At 39.1% G+C, this 17,724-nt stretch overlaps 3 protein-coding genes across 4 annotated transcripts in view; 2 read left to right on the plus strand and 1 right to left on the minus strand.

Moving 5' to 3' along the window:
* The window catches only part of vwa5b2 (von Willebrand factor A domain containing 5B2), a 23,192-nt gene extending 17,110 nt beyond the window's left edge, over positions 1-6,082 (plus strand). Inside the window, exons 19-21 of the mRNA XM_047368457.1 lie at positions 1,433-1,538; positions 1,725-1,848; positions 3,169-6,082. Of these exons, the coding sequence (XP_047224413.1) occupies positions 1,433-1,538; positions 1,725-1,848; positions 3,169-3,930 (992 nt within the window). The 3' untranslated portion in view covers positions 3,931-6,082. The remainder of the gene's footprint in view (positions 1-1,432; positions 1,539-1,724; positions 1,849-3,168) is intronic.
* On the minus strand, positions 5,849-11,423 carry alg3 (ALG3 alpha-1,3- mannosyltransferase). Of its 2 annotated transcripts, none has more exons than XM_047368458.1 (9): positions 11,164-11,423; positions 9,889-9,988; positions 9,668-9,815; positions 9,379-9,539; positions 9,132-9,252; positions 8,835-9,040; positions 7,748-7,824; positions 6,692-6,836; positions 5,849-6,586 (listed from the first exon to the last, which is right to left on the minus strand). In XM_047368458.1, exons 1-9 carry the CDS (start codon positions 11,342-11,344, stop codon positions 6,418-6,420), a joined length of 1,308 nt encoding a protein of 435 aa, XP_047224414.1. In that variant the 5' UTR covers positions 11,345-11,423; the 3' UTR covers positions 5,849-6,417. The 2 variants fall into 2 exon arrangements, with proteins under 2 accessions (XP_047224414.1, XP_047224415.1); XM_047368459.1 differs by having other exon boundaries at positions 9,889-9,982; positions 11,164-11,301.
* Positions 11,347-17,039, plus strand: mul1a (mitochondrial E3 ubiquitin protein ligase 1a). The gene is made up of 6 exons (XM_047368460.1): positions 11,347-11,482; positions 13,029-13,170; positions 13,587-13,674; positions 13,782-13,902; positions 15,761-15,992; positions 16,100-17,039. Exons 2-6 carry the CDS (start codon positions 13,054-13,056, stop codon positions 16,616-16,618), a joined length of 1,077 nt encoding a protein of 358 aa, XP_047224416.1. The 5' UTR covers positions 11,347-11,482; positions 13,029-13,053; the 3' UTR covers positions 16,619-17,039.
* The last annotated feature ends 685 nt before the right edge of the window (positions 17,040-17,724 follow it).

Here is a 17,724-nt window from a genome sequence, read left to right on the forward strand (position 1 = left end):
TGAGTCTCTCAACGTTCTCTTCACAATATTCCACAGATTCTCTATGGGGTTCAGGTCAGGAGAGTTGGCAGGCCAATTGAGCACAGTGATACCATGGTCAGTAAACCATTTACCAGTGGTTTTGGCACTGTGAGCAGGTGCCAGGTTGTGCTGAAAAGTGAAATCTTCATCTCCATAAAGCTTTTCAGCAGATGGAAGCATGAAGTGCTCCAAAATCTCCTGATAGCTAGCTGCATTGACCCTGCCCTTGATAAAACACAGTGGACCAACACCAGCAGCTGACACGGCACCCCAGACCATCACTGACTGTGGGTACTTGACACTGGACTTCTGGCATTTTGGCATTTCCTTCTCCCCAGTCTTCCTCCAGACTCTGGCACCTTGATTTCCGAATGACATGCAGAATTTGCTTTCATCTAAAAAAAGTACTTTGGACCACTGAGCAACAGTCCAGTGCTGCTTCTCTGTAGCCCAGGTCAGGCGCTTCTGCCGCTGTTTCTGGTTCAAAAGTGGCTTGACCTGGGGAATGCGGCACCTGTAGCCCATTTCCTGCACACGCCTGTGCACGGTGGCTCTGGATGTTTCTACTCCAGACTCAGTCCACTGCTTCCGCAGGTCCTCCAAGGTCTGGAATCGGCCCTTCTCCACAATCTTCCTCAGGGTCCGGTCACCTCTTCTCGTTGTGCAGCGTTTTCTGCCACACTTTTTTCTTCCCACAGACTTCCCACTGAGGTGCCTTGATACAGCACTCTGGGAACAGCCTATTCGTTCAGAAATTTCTTTCTGTGTCTTACCCTCTTGCTTGAGGGTGTCAATAGTGGCCTTCTGGACAGCAGTCAGGTCAGCAGTCTTACCCATGATTGGGGTTTTGAGTGATGAACCAGGCTGGGAGTTTTAAAGGCCTCAGGAATCTTTTGCAGGTGTTTAGAGTTAACTCGTTGATTCAGATGATTAGGTTCATAGCTCGTTTAGAGACCCTTTTAATGATATGCTAATTTTGTGAGATAGGAATTTTGGGTTTTCATGAGCTGTATGCCAAAATCATCCGTATTAAGACAATAAAAGACCTGAAATATTTCAGTTAATGTGCAATGAATCTAAAATATATGAATGTTAAATTTTCATCATGACATTATGGAAAATAATGAACTTTATCACAATATGCTAATATTTTGAGAAGGACCTGTACATGCAAGATCTTTCATTCCATTCAGCAGTTTTATCCGTTTTTATTCTATCTGGACCTTAAAGAGGCAAGCTTGGTATCATGAAAATATTGTCATGAATGCTCAGGAAAAACCCACAAAATATCCTGTAAATCAATTTTATTCATTTTTTCACATAACTTATTTGTATTTTAGAAAATATCCAATGATCACAGCACCAATGGAACATTCTAGTTTAATATTTTCCCTCAACAATCATGTCTCAGATGCAGGTGGATACTGTTCCATGGCTCCTGTAACAACAGGGATGTCATGCAATCGCTCGCAGCGATCTATAGAAAGCAAGTCAATGGAGAGCTTCTTTAGTACCAGGTAAAGGTTACACTCATCTCTCTGTGAAATGTACACAATTTACTGTGAAGGTGGGTGAAAAAAGACTGATAAATGTGGATCCTAAAAGGACTCCAGCACAATTATCTTGGTTTCTTTAAACGTTTACCATCGAAACCCTGTTTGCACTCGCATCATTTTCAATGTTTATTTTTCTTACATATCCAGGTTCCAGCTGGGTCGTCTCAGGTCCTCAATTTCTTCTGGAAAGCAGGTTCCCCTCAAGTCTCACTGTTTATCTGCAGAGACCGACAAACAACCTGAGAGTGAAACTCCAGACTACCAGCCCCTGGTGAGATCAAACAGCATCCAGCACAAGCCTCAATATTTCAGCGTTCATTTTCATTTTTACACATGATGTAATTGATAACATATTGATGGCTTTGCATTCAGATTTTTTCTATATTGTTATATACTATATCTTCGTAAATAAGAATATCATTGAAATGTTAATTTATGTAGTAATTAAATTCACAGAATTAAACTACTAATATATAGTCTTTACAACCAGATTTATTTGTCTTAAAGATGTTTATCTCTATTAAATTTAATGGTTAGGGCTTACATCTAATGAAAACCTAAAATTCAGTTCCTCAGAAAATCATAATATATGTGACCAATGAAAAAAGTTTTTAATGTAGCAATGCTGTGTTATGGCCATATCGTGACCTACACAATCATGGAGAAGGCTGCAGACAGGTGGTCCAACAGACAGACCCTTAACAAACTGGCTTTTTACAGAATGCTATGTCTGAGCATATTAATGGAGAGTTGAGTGGAAGGAAAAAGTGCTGCGTAAAAAGGTGCACAAGTTAGAGGGATAACTTAAGATGAGTGTGAAGCAAAGTCCATTCAAGAGACTATCATCAGAGCTTGAAGAGCCACCACACACTGACATATCTTGGAAACAATCCTTACACACCTTGTGTTAAGCCACTGCTGAGCCAGAGACAACATCAGAAGCATCTTAGCTAGGCTAAGAAGGAAAAGAACTGGACTGGTACTCTTTGGTATAAAGTCTTTTTTTCAGATGAAAGCAAATATTGTGCTTCATTTGGAAATCAAATGCTGTGATGTTTACACAATAGTTGATGATTTGCAGAGCCATATCTGGTTGTGATGATATCCTCTGTTTTATCAAGTCCAAGGTCAGTGCAGCTGTCTACTAGGAACGTTTAGATTAGACCCGCTCTGCTGACAAACTTTATGAAGATATAGATTCATGTTCCATCAGGTTTTGACTTCTGTCAGCCCTACTAAAAGTACCAATACCTGATTAAAGAGTATGATATCACTGTGCTTGATTGGTCAGCAAACATTCCTGACCTGAACCCGGGTGGACTCTGTGAACTACTGTCAAGAGGAAGATAAGAGACATAGAAACCAACAATGCAAATGAGCTGAAGGCTGCAATTAAAGCAATCTTTGCTTCTTTAACACCTCAGCAGAGCCACAGGCTGATCACCTCCATACTACGTCACATTGATACAGGAATTCATGCAAAAGGAGCCCCAACCAAGTATTGAGTGCATATACTTTGTAGTGTGTCCATATTTCTGGATAGAAAATCCTTTTCTATCGATCTTAACACTAATTTATGCTCCTTTCTTAGGTGCATTTACAGCTAGCATCAGGAGCTTTTCTTCTGACGGAGATCTACTCAGAATGTGTCCAAATCCCCCTGGACCGCCTTAAGAGAGCATCACCTTACAGTCTTCACCGACGTAGCCTCAGCCCAGCCTTCCGCTGCACCTCTCCCAGCGCTCCCTCTTTATCCACATCTGCCAAGCCTCCAGGTGCTCCCACTATTCACCATGTCACCTTTTCTCCTTCGTCATGCTCTCTGGCCAAACCAGCTGCTCCTCCTTTCCACCACACTCCAGTCGACAACCCCTTGATTTTGGAGTCAAGGCTACTTCAAAGGCACTTGTCGGAGCGAGACCCTGTCACCTCACCCCCTGACCTCCCGAGCTCCGAGGAGGGTTCCCTAGAGCTGTCTATTGGCCCCTCTCACAGTCAGAGCCTCGGACAAGCAGATAGCGGCCGTGGTTCAGAGACAGATATATGCGAGGGGTCCTCAGCAGAGCCAGCAGACCTTCAGGGCAGCAGCCAGTTGGCCCATGAGGATCTAGAAGGTTCGACCTGGGCCACCGCTGTAGCTCTGGCGTGGCTTGAACACCGATGTGCTGGCTACTTCATGGAGTGGGAGCTGGTGGCAGCAAAAGCAGATTTTTGGCTGCGCTGTCAGATGCTGCCAGAGGGGGTTGATGTCGCAGGGTTAAGAGGAGCAGCCAGGCAGCTGTTTCTGCTGCTGCGCCACTGGGATGAAAACATCAAACTCAATATGCTGTGTTATAACCCCAATAATATGTGAGACAATCAGCTCAGAGGTGCAAAATCAGATGTACAGTCGTGGAGAAAAATTAGGACACCCCATTAAGTATTTACTTTGGTATCAGGAAATGTTCACATGGCAATTTGTAATCAGGTTTTTTTAATATCTGGAAAAGAAAGTGTTTACATTACAAGTAAACACCAAAAAGTAAATTTGTTTTGCTAATTAAACAAAAGACATTAACAACGAGCAAAAAATTGGGCTTTGACTTAGCCCTAGACTTTAATTATGGTATTAAATATCCAAATGTCCACATTTCCAAGTTTGTTAGAAAACGACATGCTTTCTCTCACAAACCACTGCTTAAGAAAAGCTGTACTTTATTAACTGATACTGTAAACCAGTGCCAAAACAATACTAATTTAACAGAAGTGACCTTTTATTCTAACTTTGCTTTATGCAAACACAGGAATGCCTTGACCATCTGAATAAGTGTTTCGTAGTTTAGAAAGTAGCTTAAAGTCCGTGTTATGTATACTATGCCAAACGAAGAATCAGTCAATGATTGTCAGGTTGGTTGTTTGATAAACTGATGAAAGATTTGCTTAAATATTCTATACAATAAAATTGAATGAAAAAAAAACAACGTTAATCTGTGTTTATTTTAAGTTGTCTGGATTCAGTCAGCCACATATTGCCCATGTAGAACAAAGCTCAAAGAAACTGAAAATTATTTGATTTAGTAAAACAAATTTGTTTTAGCTTTAACCATTTAATTTCCAGCAGATGAAGAAACAAACATAAAAACTAGAACTTACCAGTCTAAACCTTCTGCTTTGACTGTTCAGTTTGCTCCTTTACCAGTCTGGTCTATTGTCACAACACACCCTCATTTAGTACCTATGTACTTAAACCATTGTGTATCAGACCTTTTTCCATTAAATTAGTTTTATAAAATATTGAGATAGTTACAAAAAGGTTTCCATTTCAAAATGTCATACTTTTCCAGACTAAAACGTGAATTTCTGGACATTTGAGTGTATATAAAAAAAAAAAACTTTGTTGGGTTTTATTATCTGTATGTTCTGCAGATGGTTGGCTCCGAATTAACCAGTGTTAAGGGGTTGGTTTATCATTTTCTTTGGGAAGTTAAATCATCCCCTTATTGATAATACGTGCTTATCCTTGAAGGGTTGTGTGGGGGCCTGGGGGTCTTCCTGCATGGAGTTTGCATGTTCTCCGTGTGAATTCTTCCTCCCACAGTCCAAAAACATGCCTGTTAGGCTACTTGGTTACTCTATATTTGCCCTCAGGTCTGAGTCTGAGCGTGCATGGTCCTTTATTTCTGTGTTGACCTGTGATGGACTGGAGACCTGTCCAAGGTGTACCCTGGAGAGGGGCACCAGGCCCCCCAACAACCCTGGGTGGGTAAACTGATAGTGACAATGGATGGACATTTTATTTTTTCCATACTTATCTAGACCTGGAAAATTAGAGAGCAAGTTTTATACTTGACTGCATAGGAACCCTACATCAAAATGCTGAGATCTTACATAAAATGTATTTGTTATTTTCTGAATACATTTACTTTGATTTTGGTTACCCATTTAGAGTGGACCTTTATGAAATATGACAATTAGGACTCCCGATCAGACCAAATTAGCTCAGAATAACCTCCTGCTGGTATTTATTGAAATCATATTACCATAATTCCCTACAGTACACAATAAGTAGACTAAGAAAAATAACTTTTAAGTAAAGCTGGTGGGACTTCTTGCACATCTGGTCTGAAACCTGAGCCCCGTACCCTCTGGTTCACAAAAACATTGGGTGTAAAATGAACAAAGTCATAAAGGCCAAAGGTCTAAATGATATATTTTCAAATCATTACTAATAGTTTTAGAGTCCTGAATAATGTAAAAGTAATGTGTTAATTACAAATCCAGACAAGTAACCATTACTGTTAACAGTTTATTTGTAGAACTGCATAAATATACAAAACAAATATGCAGGCCTTCAACATATATCAGATTTATGTTGATATGCGGGTAATTTAATGCTTTTGGATCTAACTTTAGCTCTTTGGGTCTTCTCTTCAATCCATCACATTCATGCACAAATGCTCATCTATGCAAATAAATATGGACAGAGACCTTTTTTTTTTTTTTAACAGAATCAGGAAAGTTTTTTTCCATAAACTAATTATTTCAAAACAGCCATGACTTTCACACCGCACTTTAAAACTTCCAAATATGTAACAAGAAAAAGACGACTGAAAATCCATCGTTCCTGTTGTCATCTCTGACGGCAAGCCACAGCAGTGTGCACATTTCTGTGTGCATCAGCAGCTGAGCTGGAAAGAAGTAACGCAGGAAACAAAGATGAGAAGCATCGAAGGTTTCCCTGTAACCACCTAGAAGCAGTCTTTCACAGTGACTTCCCTCAGCATGGACGCTGTGCCGATCAAAGAGAAGAGGAGGATGGAGGCTGTTCAGAAATCCGATCAAACATTCTGTTCTGTCAGGTTCAGTGACGATGGTCCTTATCAGTTGTATGTTCTTGCTTATCTGTCAGGGGTGGAGCCAGCCACAGACAGAGGAGGATGATGAGGTGACAGACGTGGAGGGCTGCAGAACTACTGTTAGTCGAGGGATAGGTGTTCCATGAAAGCTCAATCAGTCCCAGGATCAGTACTCTGCACAGCAGAATAAAACAGATCATTGTTCCCAAGCAACTCCGGCACAAACTTTGGGCTGCAGTGTAAAAGTAAAACCTCTGATCTATAAAGACTTCATCCTACCTGAGCAGATGGGCCAGCTTCTTGACGCCTCCACTCCACAGCAGGTAAGGCAGCGTGTGGAAGTACCACACGTAGAACTGGTAGTGCAGTGAACGGCTGAAGCACATGCCGATGAAGTTAGACGTAAAGAGTATCAGCACTATCTGTAGCTCGCTGTTAAGGACTAACAGTACAAAGGAAATGATTTAATGACCAGCATCATGCAAACACTTTCAGGTATTCTAAAGTAAAAATATTTACTTCAAATCAAGCAGAGTTTGTAGTACAAATTGATTTTAAATCTCAAGTAATGGCCTGAGTTGAGAGCGGTGAAAGTGATGGAGTAACTATGCAGGATGGTCTTTATACGATTTGTTAAGCTGTAGAGGCAAGAGGTTGAATGTCAGAAATCCAGGCTAGCAATTGAGCTGCGTGTATTAAAAAAATCTTGCAAGAAAATCCTGTTAATGTTCTAGCAGGTTTCTGACAAAATTCATTTTATCCTGAATTGTTTCTTATAAAAACAATTCAGAGGTGTTTGAGTTTGGTGGGGTTTGTAAGATGTTGGGCTTTAAAAAAAGCTGAATATTTCCCCTTAGAAAAGAGAAAGGTTTAAGTAAAAAGTCGGTCTATTTCCCATACATCCTTTTGTGCCTGACAGACATTTGCTAATTTCCTTAAGACGTCTGTCAGTCAGACTAAACAACACCACAGGAATTAAAAAACATCATTTAAGTATTTGTGAACATTTTGTTAGAGAAAAAAGTAAATTGTCCTTTAAAGCAAGTCATAGGATGTGCTGACATCTAGTGGTAATATTGCAAACTGCAGCTGAAACCAATCATCTTTTTTTCTGTGATGGTGCAATGTAGAAATTATGGTGACGACTTAAAAAACTAAAGTTGTCCTGGGCTGATATGAAAATATCACAGACTCTGAGAAGCTGTTTGCAGATAGCAAAAAACAGCTTTTAAGTTAAGAAAAAAACAACCATGAGCATTTTCCATTACAAAAAAGCTAAATATATTAAATTTGTATTAAAAGATTTAAGAATAGATACTGTAACATTAAGGATATGATCCACAGTGATGTTCTGAGCAGGGAGTTTCCTCTGGCTTGGTTCCTTAAGAAGCTCAAATATGCTTTCTCCTGGTCTGGTGAGAGAAAACACAAATGGAGAGTTTACAGCAACATATTTACCTCTAAAATAAAAGTAGTTAAAAGTGGACTAAATACTGAAATCCAGTTGACTTGTATTTTAGTGTTATAGGTAGCCACATAATTTAAGTGTTGTACTGCTTCATGCTTCAAAGATCAAAATACAGACTAATGAACATGTTAAAAGTTAAATCACATTAAAGAACATTTATTTTAACATTACAGCCCAAAGCTTGATGTTACTGATTTTCGGTTTTTTTGCCAGCTCCACTCTACTTGCGACAGTTTTCATTACTGGCTTTTCCGACCCAGTACTGTTTTTGTTTGGTACCTGCTCGGAAGCAGATCCCATTGGGGCTGAGCAGGGTCGAAATGTGACATAAACAGACTGCTTTTCAATGATTGGCCATTTGAGTGTTCGACTGTGTTGCGAGCTCGACTGCAACAACGTAAAAAAAAAAAATGATTGAAAAACCTGATTCTTTTCTGATAAATGAACACACTATTAGTAAAGTCGTGCTGACAACACTGTTCTGTGTAGATGCTGTTACAGAGGGAAGACTCAACATTAACTATTGCTAGTTGTAGATAGGTATTTAAACATGTAGTCAGAGGACACATAAAAGACTTTTTAAAAGATAACTTTTTTTTCTACAAAAAGGATATCGGCTGCTCACTCAGGCTGTTACTTCTAGTTTTGGTATTTTCACTCCTAACATGTTAAGTTAGGAAAAGGAGTCATCTAGCCCAGGGAATGACTATACTACCCTTCGTTGATCTGGCAAAGCAGCAAAGTTTTTGCAGATACCATGAAAAACAATTAAGTTACTCTTTTTTTTCCTGCAAATCCCTCATCTGTCATGGAACGTGCTGGATTTGGAAACGCTGGCGGTCTTCTAGAAATCTCCAAGTTAAGAGAAGGGTCAAAAACAAGATCTATGAAATCAAATCCTCTCTCCTGGATTAACTTGGCTGCAGAATTACAGAACGGACAGGTCTGTCTCACCTCTTCCAGCGGCGGAAAGCAAAGAGCAGCAGGATGAGGAGGTGAGCAGCCAGCAGGAGCAAGTGGAAGTAGCGATTCAAGAAGAGCCACTCTGGTAGGAAGCGCCAGTTCACCGTCCACTTAAACATAAACTGACGGCCGAGATCAAAGGCCCGGCTCAAATAACCAACAGGATTGTCCAATAGGAAAGGTAAGCCCAGGAGAAGCTATAGTAAGCAAGCAAAATATTCAGATTAATGTTGCTGAAATTTATAAGTCTTTTTTTTTTCCAGGTTGTATGTTAAAAGCAGTGTTTACCTGTATGGCTGCACATAGAGAGAGTTTAGGGATCGTTCTGATGAGGCCAAATTCCCACACAAGGAGGAAAAGTAATCCAGGGGCAAAAAGGAGCACGTTCATCTTCACAGACACTGCTAAACTGTCAGAAAGAGGGAACGATTAACATATAATTTCATCACCTCACTTGATAGAGGAATATGGTGACTCTGAATACATTTTAATGGTGAAGTCTTATCTTAAAATAAACTGCTGAATTCACACTTGCCTGTAGACACCACAGCCAAGGGTCCAGTATCCATCCATAAAGAGATTAATGGCTGCAAACAGCAGCATCATGGCGACTGGATCATTAAAGAGACGCAGCACAAAGATGGAATGGATCCGATATGAGGCACAGCACACAAAGAAGAACACATAAGGAGGAACCTGGCAACAAAGATTGGGAGATAAAAAAATTCACACAGATGTACCATTGTTGCTTCGCTGTTTATATTCTAGATGACAAATTGAAGTATTAAGATGCAGCCAATGATTATGCCAGAACCCCGACGGACCTTCTTGGTGCGGTTGTATATTCTGAAGACGAGCAGCAGTGTAACGAGATAGAAAAATGCAAAAATGTACTGGCCCAGGCGGATGTTCACCCCGTGGCTGGTGATGTAGTACAGAGCTGTGAAGATGTAGACAAATCCGGCAGGGTACCTACAGCCACAGGAGGATCAATTTATCAGCATGTTCTGAACTGAAACCGCAAAAAAGTCTGCGTACAACTCACACCAGAGGGCCGGTGTCTCCTTTAAGCTTAGTGTAGTCGTAGGTACCGTTGATGACCCCCTCCACCTCATCCATGTAAGCCTTCCAGTCGATCTCTGTGTCTTCAAAACAAGAAATATTAATTTATCATTAATATAAAAAGTATTAGTAATACTAACTTAGTTTTCTTTAAAAATAGCAATCTACAGGTAATAATAGTAATGTGAATATCCAAAAACCAGTTAATAATGAAAACATTCATCTTTAGGATATTGAGTAAAATTATAACTTTTATCTATATTGACACCTATGACCTATTTTCAGGTCTTAAACTGGCATGAGACTTTTACAGCAGAGCTGAACAATATATCCAGTTTCTATTGCAATGCCACCATGTCCAATATAGCAATCATTATCTAATTGCTTTTATGAAAAGAAAAATAGCAAACAATATTCCTTCTGATAGCCAAATAATATTAAATAGTACAGTTACAATCATATTATTTGTAACAGTGGATCCCAACTCCTTTAGCGGTAGCCTCACTGGTTTACCTGCAAAAAGTCATTCCCCAAAGATCAGAATTAAACTTTTGTTGAAAATTAAGAAATATTTGTTCATTTTTGGATCACAACCTTTCAGAGGCTTCAATGTAAAACAGATTTTAAAATGATATAACCGATTTTTTTTTAAAGTTCTTTGAGTGTTAATGCAGATTCAATTGGGTTTTTTTATAACTCTTTTGAGAATGTTAATATACATCCTAAAAGGAAGAATAGTTTAGATACCTCCGGGTCATCTGGAAATCATACAATCAAAGAAATTTTTATTTAAAATTAAGTCTTCCAAACATTTAAATTGTTCTCAAATACAGCATATCAAATATGAAAACTGGCTGTTTATTAGGAGCTTTTGCGTTTTATTTTTTCGACTAATCTAGTGAAATAAGGTATTTTTGTTCACTCGTTATTCTATTTATTGTGCATTACAATTATTGCTGTGAATACAAAATTCGACAATTTATGCCTAATTTATAAATCAAAACAGCGTTTTTTGCATCCAGTAGACATAGTGCTCGCATTTAAAAATGTAATTTTGTAAAAACAATTTTATAAATGTACAATCAACTGTTACTTAAAAAAACATTCCCGTTTGGCACAAAGAGATAACTGAGTGTAATCCAGTGACAGGTGGTAGAGTTCAGTTATTGCTTTGCTAATGCTAGCCACTTAGCATCCAGGCTCCTTCAGAAACACGGACTCACACAGGAGCATGCTAGCTAGCAGCGCGGCTACTTACATGCCACTTTCTGTATGACCCAAAAGTTAATTCCGATTTCCAGGATCCATAACACTGAAACAACCATTAACGTATGCTCCGTTTTGAACAGGACCAAATGCTTGTCCTGCCAAAGTGTGTGAAGTTTTCTCCACATCGGGGACGGAGAAGCGGGAGTCTTTCTCCGCACACCTCCAGCCATTTCGGCGCTTAGAAGCGACGTGGAGAGGAGGCAGGGACTGACGTAGGTGACGTGACGACGGCGTCGTCTACGTCATGTGACATGGTAGCGCAGCTCCCGCAGAGGTGTCAGCTTGACAGCTTTCATTTTCTCCTCCAGGTAACAAAAAGTCGACAATAACTGATTAAACTAGATGATTTATAAATGCGTGCTTGTATTTCGTAAATATTGTGACTCATATTGTTATTTTGCGTTATAAAGTAACTAAATTTGCTGAGGTCACTGTTGGTTCTTGGCAGCGTTAACAGGCTAGCAGCTAGCAAGATGAGGTATTGGCATTTAAAGTCAAGTTACTTTAAGACGACAAAGCCTAAAAGATAAGGACAAGCTCACAAGACAGCAATTTAAAAAAATAGTGCGACCCATTTCTTGAAGTTTTAGGGAAACTGAATCTCAGAACTAACTGACTCGCAGATAACAGGTGTGCAGTTTACTGGCAGTCAGCACAGCTGCTATTTTAAATGTTTACACCGAGTTCTGATAGCAACTAGGAAAAACCTCTGTGGTTTTTTATAAACGTGAACACGGTACGTTATTATGTTTTGCATAAGTGTTTTAGATCTTTCACAGGCATGGTAAAAAAACAAAACAAAAAAAACTACACTGTCAATTGTAGGGTTTTCATTTATAAATGATTTGGACTTTACAAACATGGGCTGGTAAGAGAATCTCACTGCATAGCCATGAATACAAATACCACAGTTTAAGGTATTTAGACAAACATTTAAAACAAGCGCTAATACTGCAATCAAAGTGATTTTATGTAAAACGCAAGAGCTGCAATTATTCCTAATGCTTCCTGATTGTTACTAGTATTCCTTCTTCGGCTTCTGAATAGTAGTAGTGATATGAGTTGTTCTATCTGCTCAGTTAGCCAACCTGCAGTCTGCTCCTTTACAGACATGCCACATGTAGTTTATTAGCTACAGTTTCCAACCATTACCTGGAGTGATGGATGGCATTCCTTTTGTTTTTATGCCATGACTGTTTGTGTTTTTTTGTGACTTGAAACATTTCCAAATAGCTCAAATGGGCTTTCTTGTTAGTGAGGGAAAAGTTTATGAGCCTTATTTTAGCCAGTTGACCGGCAGTGCACAGCAACATGTGGATGAGGGGCAGCACTTTATACTTCATACAGCTGCTGAAAACAAAATATATCTCTAAACATAAGAACAATACATTATTAAACTTTTAGCAGCTTTGAAGCCTTTGAGAACCTTGGTATAACTTGATGAAGCCCAAATCTAGGCCTTTACAAAGCTCTAAAATAATTTCAATTTAAAAAGTGTATCACAACCCACTCCACAGATTCCATTCTGTTATTTGCGAATGGAAAAGGTTAATGAAAAACTACGTACACCCAAAAAAACGCAGTTACAAAATACGTAAAAGTCTCAAATTTGAATGGGGTGGGCTTTTTTAACTATGGCTGTAGATTTTAAATTGCAACTAGTCGACATCCATGTTTCCATCATCTGAAATGCTAAAGAAAAGAAAGAAAATCCAAATGTTGTAAAAGGCTGCATCATTATTTCTCTGTTATTGTTCACTCAGACAAAAATTCAGTCCCTGTAAGTCTTGCAAGGCCTTTTGGCTGTAGGTAGTTGTTGTTGCATGTTACATGTGCTTCCTTTTGTGGTTTCAGGGCTGTGATAGGACACCCAGAGAGAATGGATGGTTTTTCTCTGACCCTTCCAGAGGCAGTGTGCCTTGGAGCCAGCTTGGGCCTCTCGGGCATCTTTTACTATCTACACAAACAAAGCCGGAAAGCTGTTAAAAAACTTGATGTTAGTTATTTTATTTTAAAATAAATATGCTTAAAAATTTGTATTCTGGAAATGTATTCATCCAATATTTGACTGCTTATGCCTAAAGAGTGTTTGAACCTTTGAGTTGTTGATTGCAAGTGATCAAGGTTTTCTGAAGCTTCAGTGTCTATTATCAGTGACTCATCACATGCAAAGCTTGAAATAAAATATAATCTTCATGATTTAGTATGTTGACCATAACAGTAGGTAATACTAGAAAAAACAATTTAAAAAAGTTAAAGTGCATTTGACTTTTTTATACTTCTGTTGAAATTTGCTGAAAGTACAGCCTTTGCTGGAAAGTTGCACTAGTTAACAATTTTACTGTACGGCGTACAAATCTGTGAATGTGTCATTAAATGCATAATTTACCAATTCTTTTGTCTTTTTTCCAGAATGCTCCACACGTTAGTATAGATGGGAAACTCAAAGACCTTTTGAAAGTTACTCCTGGAGCCCGCCTACAGTATGCTGTGGTTGAAGGTGATCATTGATTTGATACGGACAAGAGCTAAGTTCACTGTTTTAGTGCAGTAAAATACATTTATGGCTGATATTCTGTGTTCCTGAATGTGTCTATGTACATGCAGGTACGGTAAAACCAGTGGATGAGCCTCTAACGAGCCAGTTCCACAAAGACATTTCTGGCGTGTTGCAAAAATTTACAATAAAGGAGCACAGGCTGGTGTGGAGCAGCATTTCCCGGACATGGTGAGAGTCAGATTCACAAACAGAATGTTTTAGTAGGACATAAACTTTCAAAATGTTGCTTCAAATGCCGTTCAGGCACTCCTCTATTTTTCTCTGCGCTATTTTTAGTTTATTATTTTATTTGACCCAGTTCCACAGAGTTTGGATTACTTCAAAGAGAAATAAACTCAAAGTTATATAAAGGTTACCTTCTGACCAGCTTCCCTGTGCCTGCTGAAGAAAAGTATCCCCACAGCATGATACTGCCATCTCCATGGGTCAGAGTGGGGATGGTGTATGCAGGGTGATGTGTGGCGATAGTTTTCCACCACACATAGCGTTTCTCATCTGACCAAAGGTATTGCTTTCACACCTTTCCAGTCTTCACTAAATGGCTTATGGCAAACTGCAGCACAATGTCTGAATGTTTTCTTTCAAAACTGGCCACTCGTCCAATAAAGATAGCTAGATTTGTGAAGTCCACTGTTGTTAACAGAATTTCCCACCTGAGCTGTGCCTCTCAGGAGTTTCTCCATCTTCCCATCAACTCTGGCCAGCTTCATGTCCCCTGCTGAAGAAGGCATCCACCCAGCAGGATGCTGCCACCATTTTAACCCCCTGCTAATGGGGCAGTGGTAGTTTTTATTATTTTGAAGTGACACTACTCTTACTTGAATACAATTTCTGGCTTCTCTACCCCCCTCTAATTACATCACTGTGTAAAGAACAAATATGTTTTAACCAAATGCAGCACACACAGAAACATACCACATATTTTATGTTAAAGTGAGACTTTATTGATTTAATGTCATTTTCTGTCTGCATATACAGTTAATACCATTTATTCTCACTGGAGGAATATTTACAAAGAAATTACTTACCCTTAAGTATTGGTGTCAAAAGCTTTATGTTATAAAAAAAATAATTAGGAAATTCTGCTATTTTACATTTTATGTTTTAAAATAGCAGAAATTGCTCATAACTTTATATTTTTGTCTGTCTGATTACATCATTTTGTACATTTTACATCAGACGTTGAGTAAAATATTCAGCCATTTTTCAAATATGGGATACTATATACCATAATAAATACAAATGAAGTCAGCAATATAGCATACTTTAACATTCTATATTGAACAAAACACCAAATTCTTCATTTATTAAAAAAAAATAACAAAGAATTATGAAGAAATAACATACAAAATAAGGAAACAAGTCATATTTAGGCCTAATAAGAAATAAGATCTAGTTATTTCAACCACACAAATTCTTTATATTTTAGTGCAACTGCTAAAAGATTTAAAGAGTAATTTTAATTTTGTAAAAATATATTTAACAAACTCTGACATCATGTTTTTTGTTTGCCAAACGCTGCTGCGATTGCAGGTGTTGGTCATACTTCTCTCATACCTTTCCAGTGTTGGTCATTTCTTCCATCCATCCACTGTCTGTACCTGCGAAAATGGTGCCGTCTACAGCGAGACATGTCGTACTGACCGTGTCAATAAATGCCCCAGGGGGACATTTCTCTACTGTTTTCTCCTCTTTCTGCCATTTATCTTGTGCTAAGTTGTCAAACCAACACTGCAAGAAGCCTGTCGTCAGCCTTCAAAGGGGTGGAAGGACACATCTTTCAGGAGACATTATTAAACAAGAGCATATTTTCAAAGCGGATTACGTTAACACTCTATAATATAAAATCCCAATAGAATACGTTGACGTTTTTGGCTGTGAAGCAATAAAAAGTGTGGAAAAAGTTCAAGTGTTGACCTTGCAGGTGTAAGCTCATTAAAACCTACTTGATACCATCAAACATATTTAAAAACTTTAGTTTATTTGTGCTAAAGAAAACCTCGTCCTTTATCTGTCCATGTTACAGGATGGACTCAGAGCGCATCTTGCACCAAAGAGTGAATATGGTTCCCTTTGCTCTGGTTGGATCAGACAAGGCTGCAGTCAAAGTCCAGTCCCCTCTGCAAGCAGAGGGAATGTACACAGAGACCACCAATGAGAAATTTCACCCGGCCAGTTATGGTTTTGGGGAGCTTGTAGGACTTTACCTCAGTGGGGAAAAGTCCAAAGGTCACTTGGAGATTGAAGAAATGCTTAAGGTCAGTTGTTAGATGAATCTAACAAGTCTTACATTTAGACGTTGCACAGTGTTGATGCTTCCTACTGAACCAGATGTTTTTGACAGTAATGTTGAACTCTTTCATAGGTTGGTACGACTCTTATTGGCGTGGGCGAGTTGATCCTAGACACAGACGGCACTCTGACTCTTCGACCTCCTTCTGATAATTCACAGTATTTCTTGAGCTTGAAAGACTTTGAAACCCTGCGAAATGAAACGGACACCATGGCTGTTTGGTGGAAGGCGCTGACTGTTGTCTCTGCCTTGGCAGGGACAGCAGTCCTCCTCTGGGTGTGCCTACGATTCTACCGCACTGTCCAAGTGCGATGGGAGCAGGAGCAAGAACGCAAGGAGTTTGCACGGCTGCAGGCTGAAGCTGCAAGACTGCGTGCAAACAGAGCAAACGCAGAGGGTACTCAGGATGGAGCCAACAGCAATCATATGGAAAGTGTCTGTGTGATTTGTCTCAACGAACCAAGGGACTGCATCCTGTTAGACTGTGCACACGTGTGCTGCTGCTATGTCTGCTTCCAGGCCCTCCCGCAAAAAACCTGTCCCATCTGTCGACAGAACATTGTCCGGGTTCTGCCATTCTACCAGTCATAAGGCACTTGTGTGACCATTTAACCTCAGTGCACCAAGGCTCTAAAATAAATCAGTTAAAAAGACTTTGGAAACGGTTTTCTAGTAAGCGAGGTACCATGTGAAACTGCTTGTGACTAGAAAAAAGTGACAAATGTGTGAATTCTTTAGCAATACAGATGTTTATGTTTGGTAAATGTGCCTTATGGCTGCTGCTGTATCAGAAGGGTACAACTGTATGGTGTATGTTTGCTCAGAAACGTTTGGTTTTAGTCTCATTTAAAAGAAAACGTTTTACTGTTGTAGTTTAAATCACGCACTACAGACAGAATGTTTTACATACTTGTTTGTTGCATCAGATTTAGTAAAGCATCACTCTGAAGACAATTATTACCTAACATATAGAAAAGATGTGACTAATTTATTAAAAACATTTTACATCACACTATGTTTGAAAATTAATTTTAAGCAGATAAATAAGTAGTCTGGAAGGGAGGGGATGGAAGCAGGAAAACCTCTCAGTGCATCTTCCTCCATTTAAAGTACCAACCTGAGATCAAAACAAATTTGCCTTTATTTTTTAAAATAAATTCAATAAGTTCAGTGTTTCAGGTGCTTCTCCTTGTATTTTCTCATTTAACCATTCACATGATTATTGGGTTCATTTATTTCACGAGGTACTGAGCTATTTATAAGGAAACTGTGATAAATTGGCATGTGAAAACAGACCAAAGTACTCATGTTTTAAATGTACCATGTAAACATGATACATTGGACCACATGAAACGGGGATATTACTTCTAAATAAATGAGTAGTTCAAATACAGTCATTGGCCAGTTTATTAGGCTCATTACCAAAGATACTACCTGGAACTGCCTCAAATCTTTCTTGCCGAGATTTAACAAGATGCTGGAACACTGACAAGATGGCTTTGCACAGTTGCTGCTGAAGGTCTGGCTTCTATAACCCAAAGGTGCTCTTCTAAACTGAGATCTGGAGGCTGGAAACCATTGGAGTTCAGTAAACTCATTTTCATATAAATACAAAAAAAAACTGAGATAATTTTAGTTTTGTGACACAGTGCATTATTCTGCAAAAATGGCAATCAATAGATCAGAATACCGGGCAG

Source organism: Girardinichthys multiradiatus, chromosome 6 (genome assembly GCF_021462225.1).
Source record: "Girardinichthys multiradiatus isolate DD_20200921_A chromosome 6, DD_fGirMul_XY1, whole genome shotgun sequence".
Classification (NCBI taxonomy): domain Eukaryota; kingdom Metazoa; phylum Chordata; class Actinopteri; order Cyprinodontiformes; family Goodeidae; genus Girardinichthys; species Girardinichthys multiradiatus.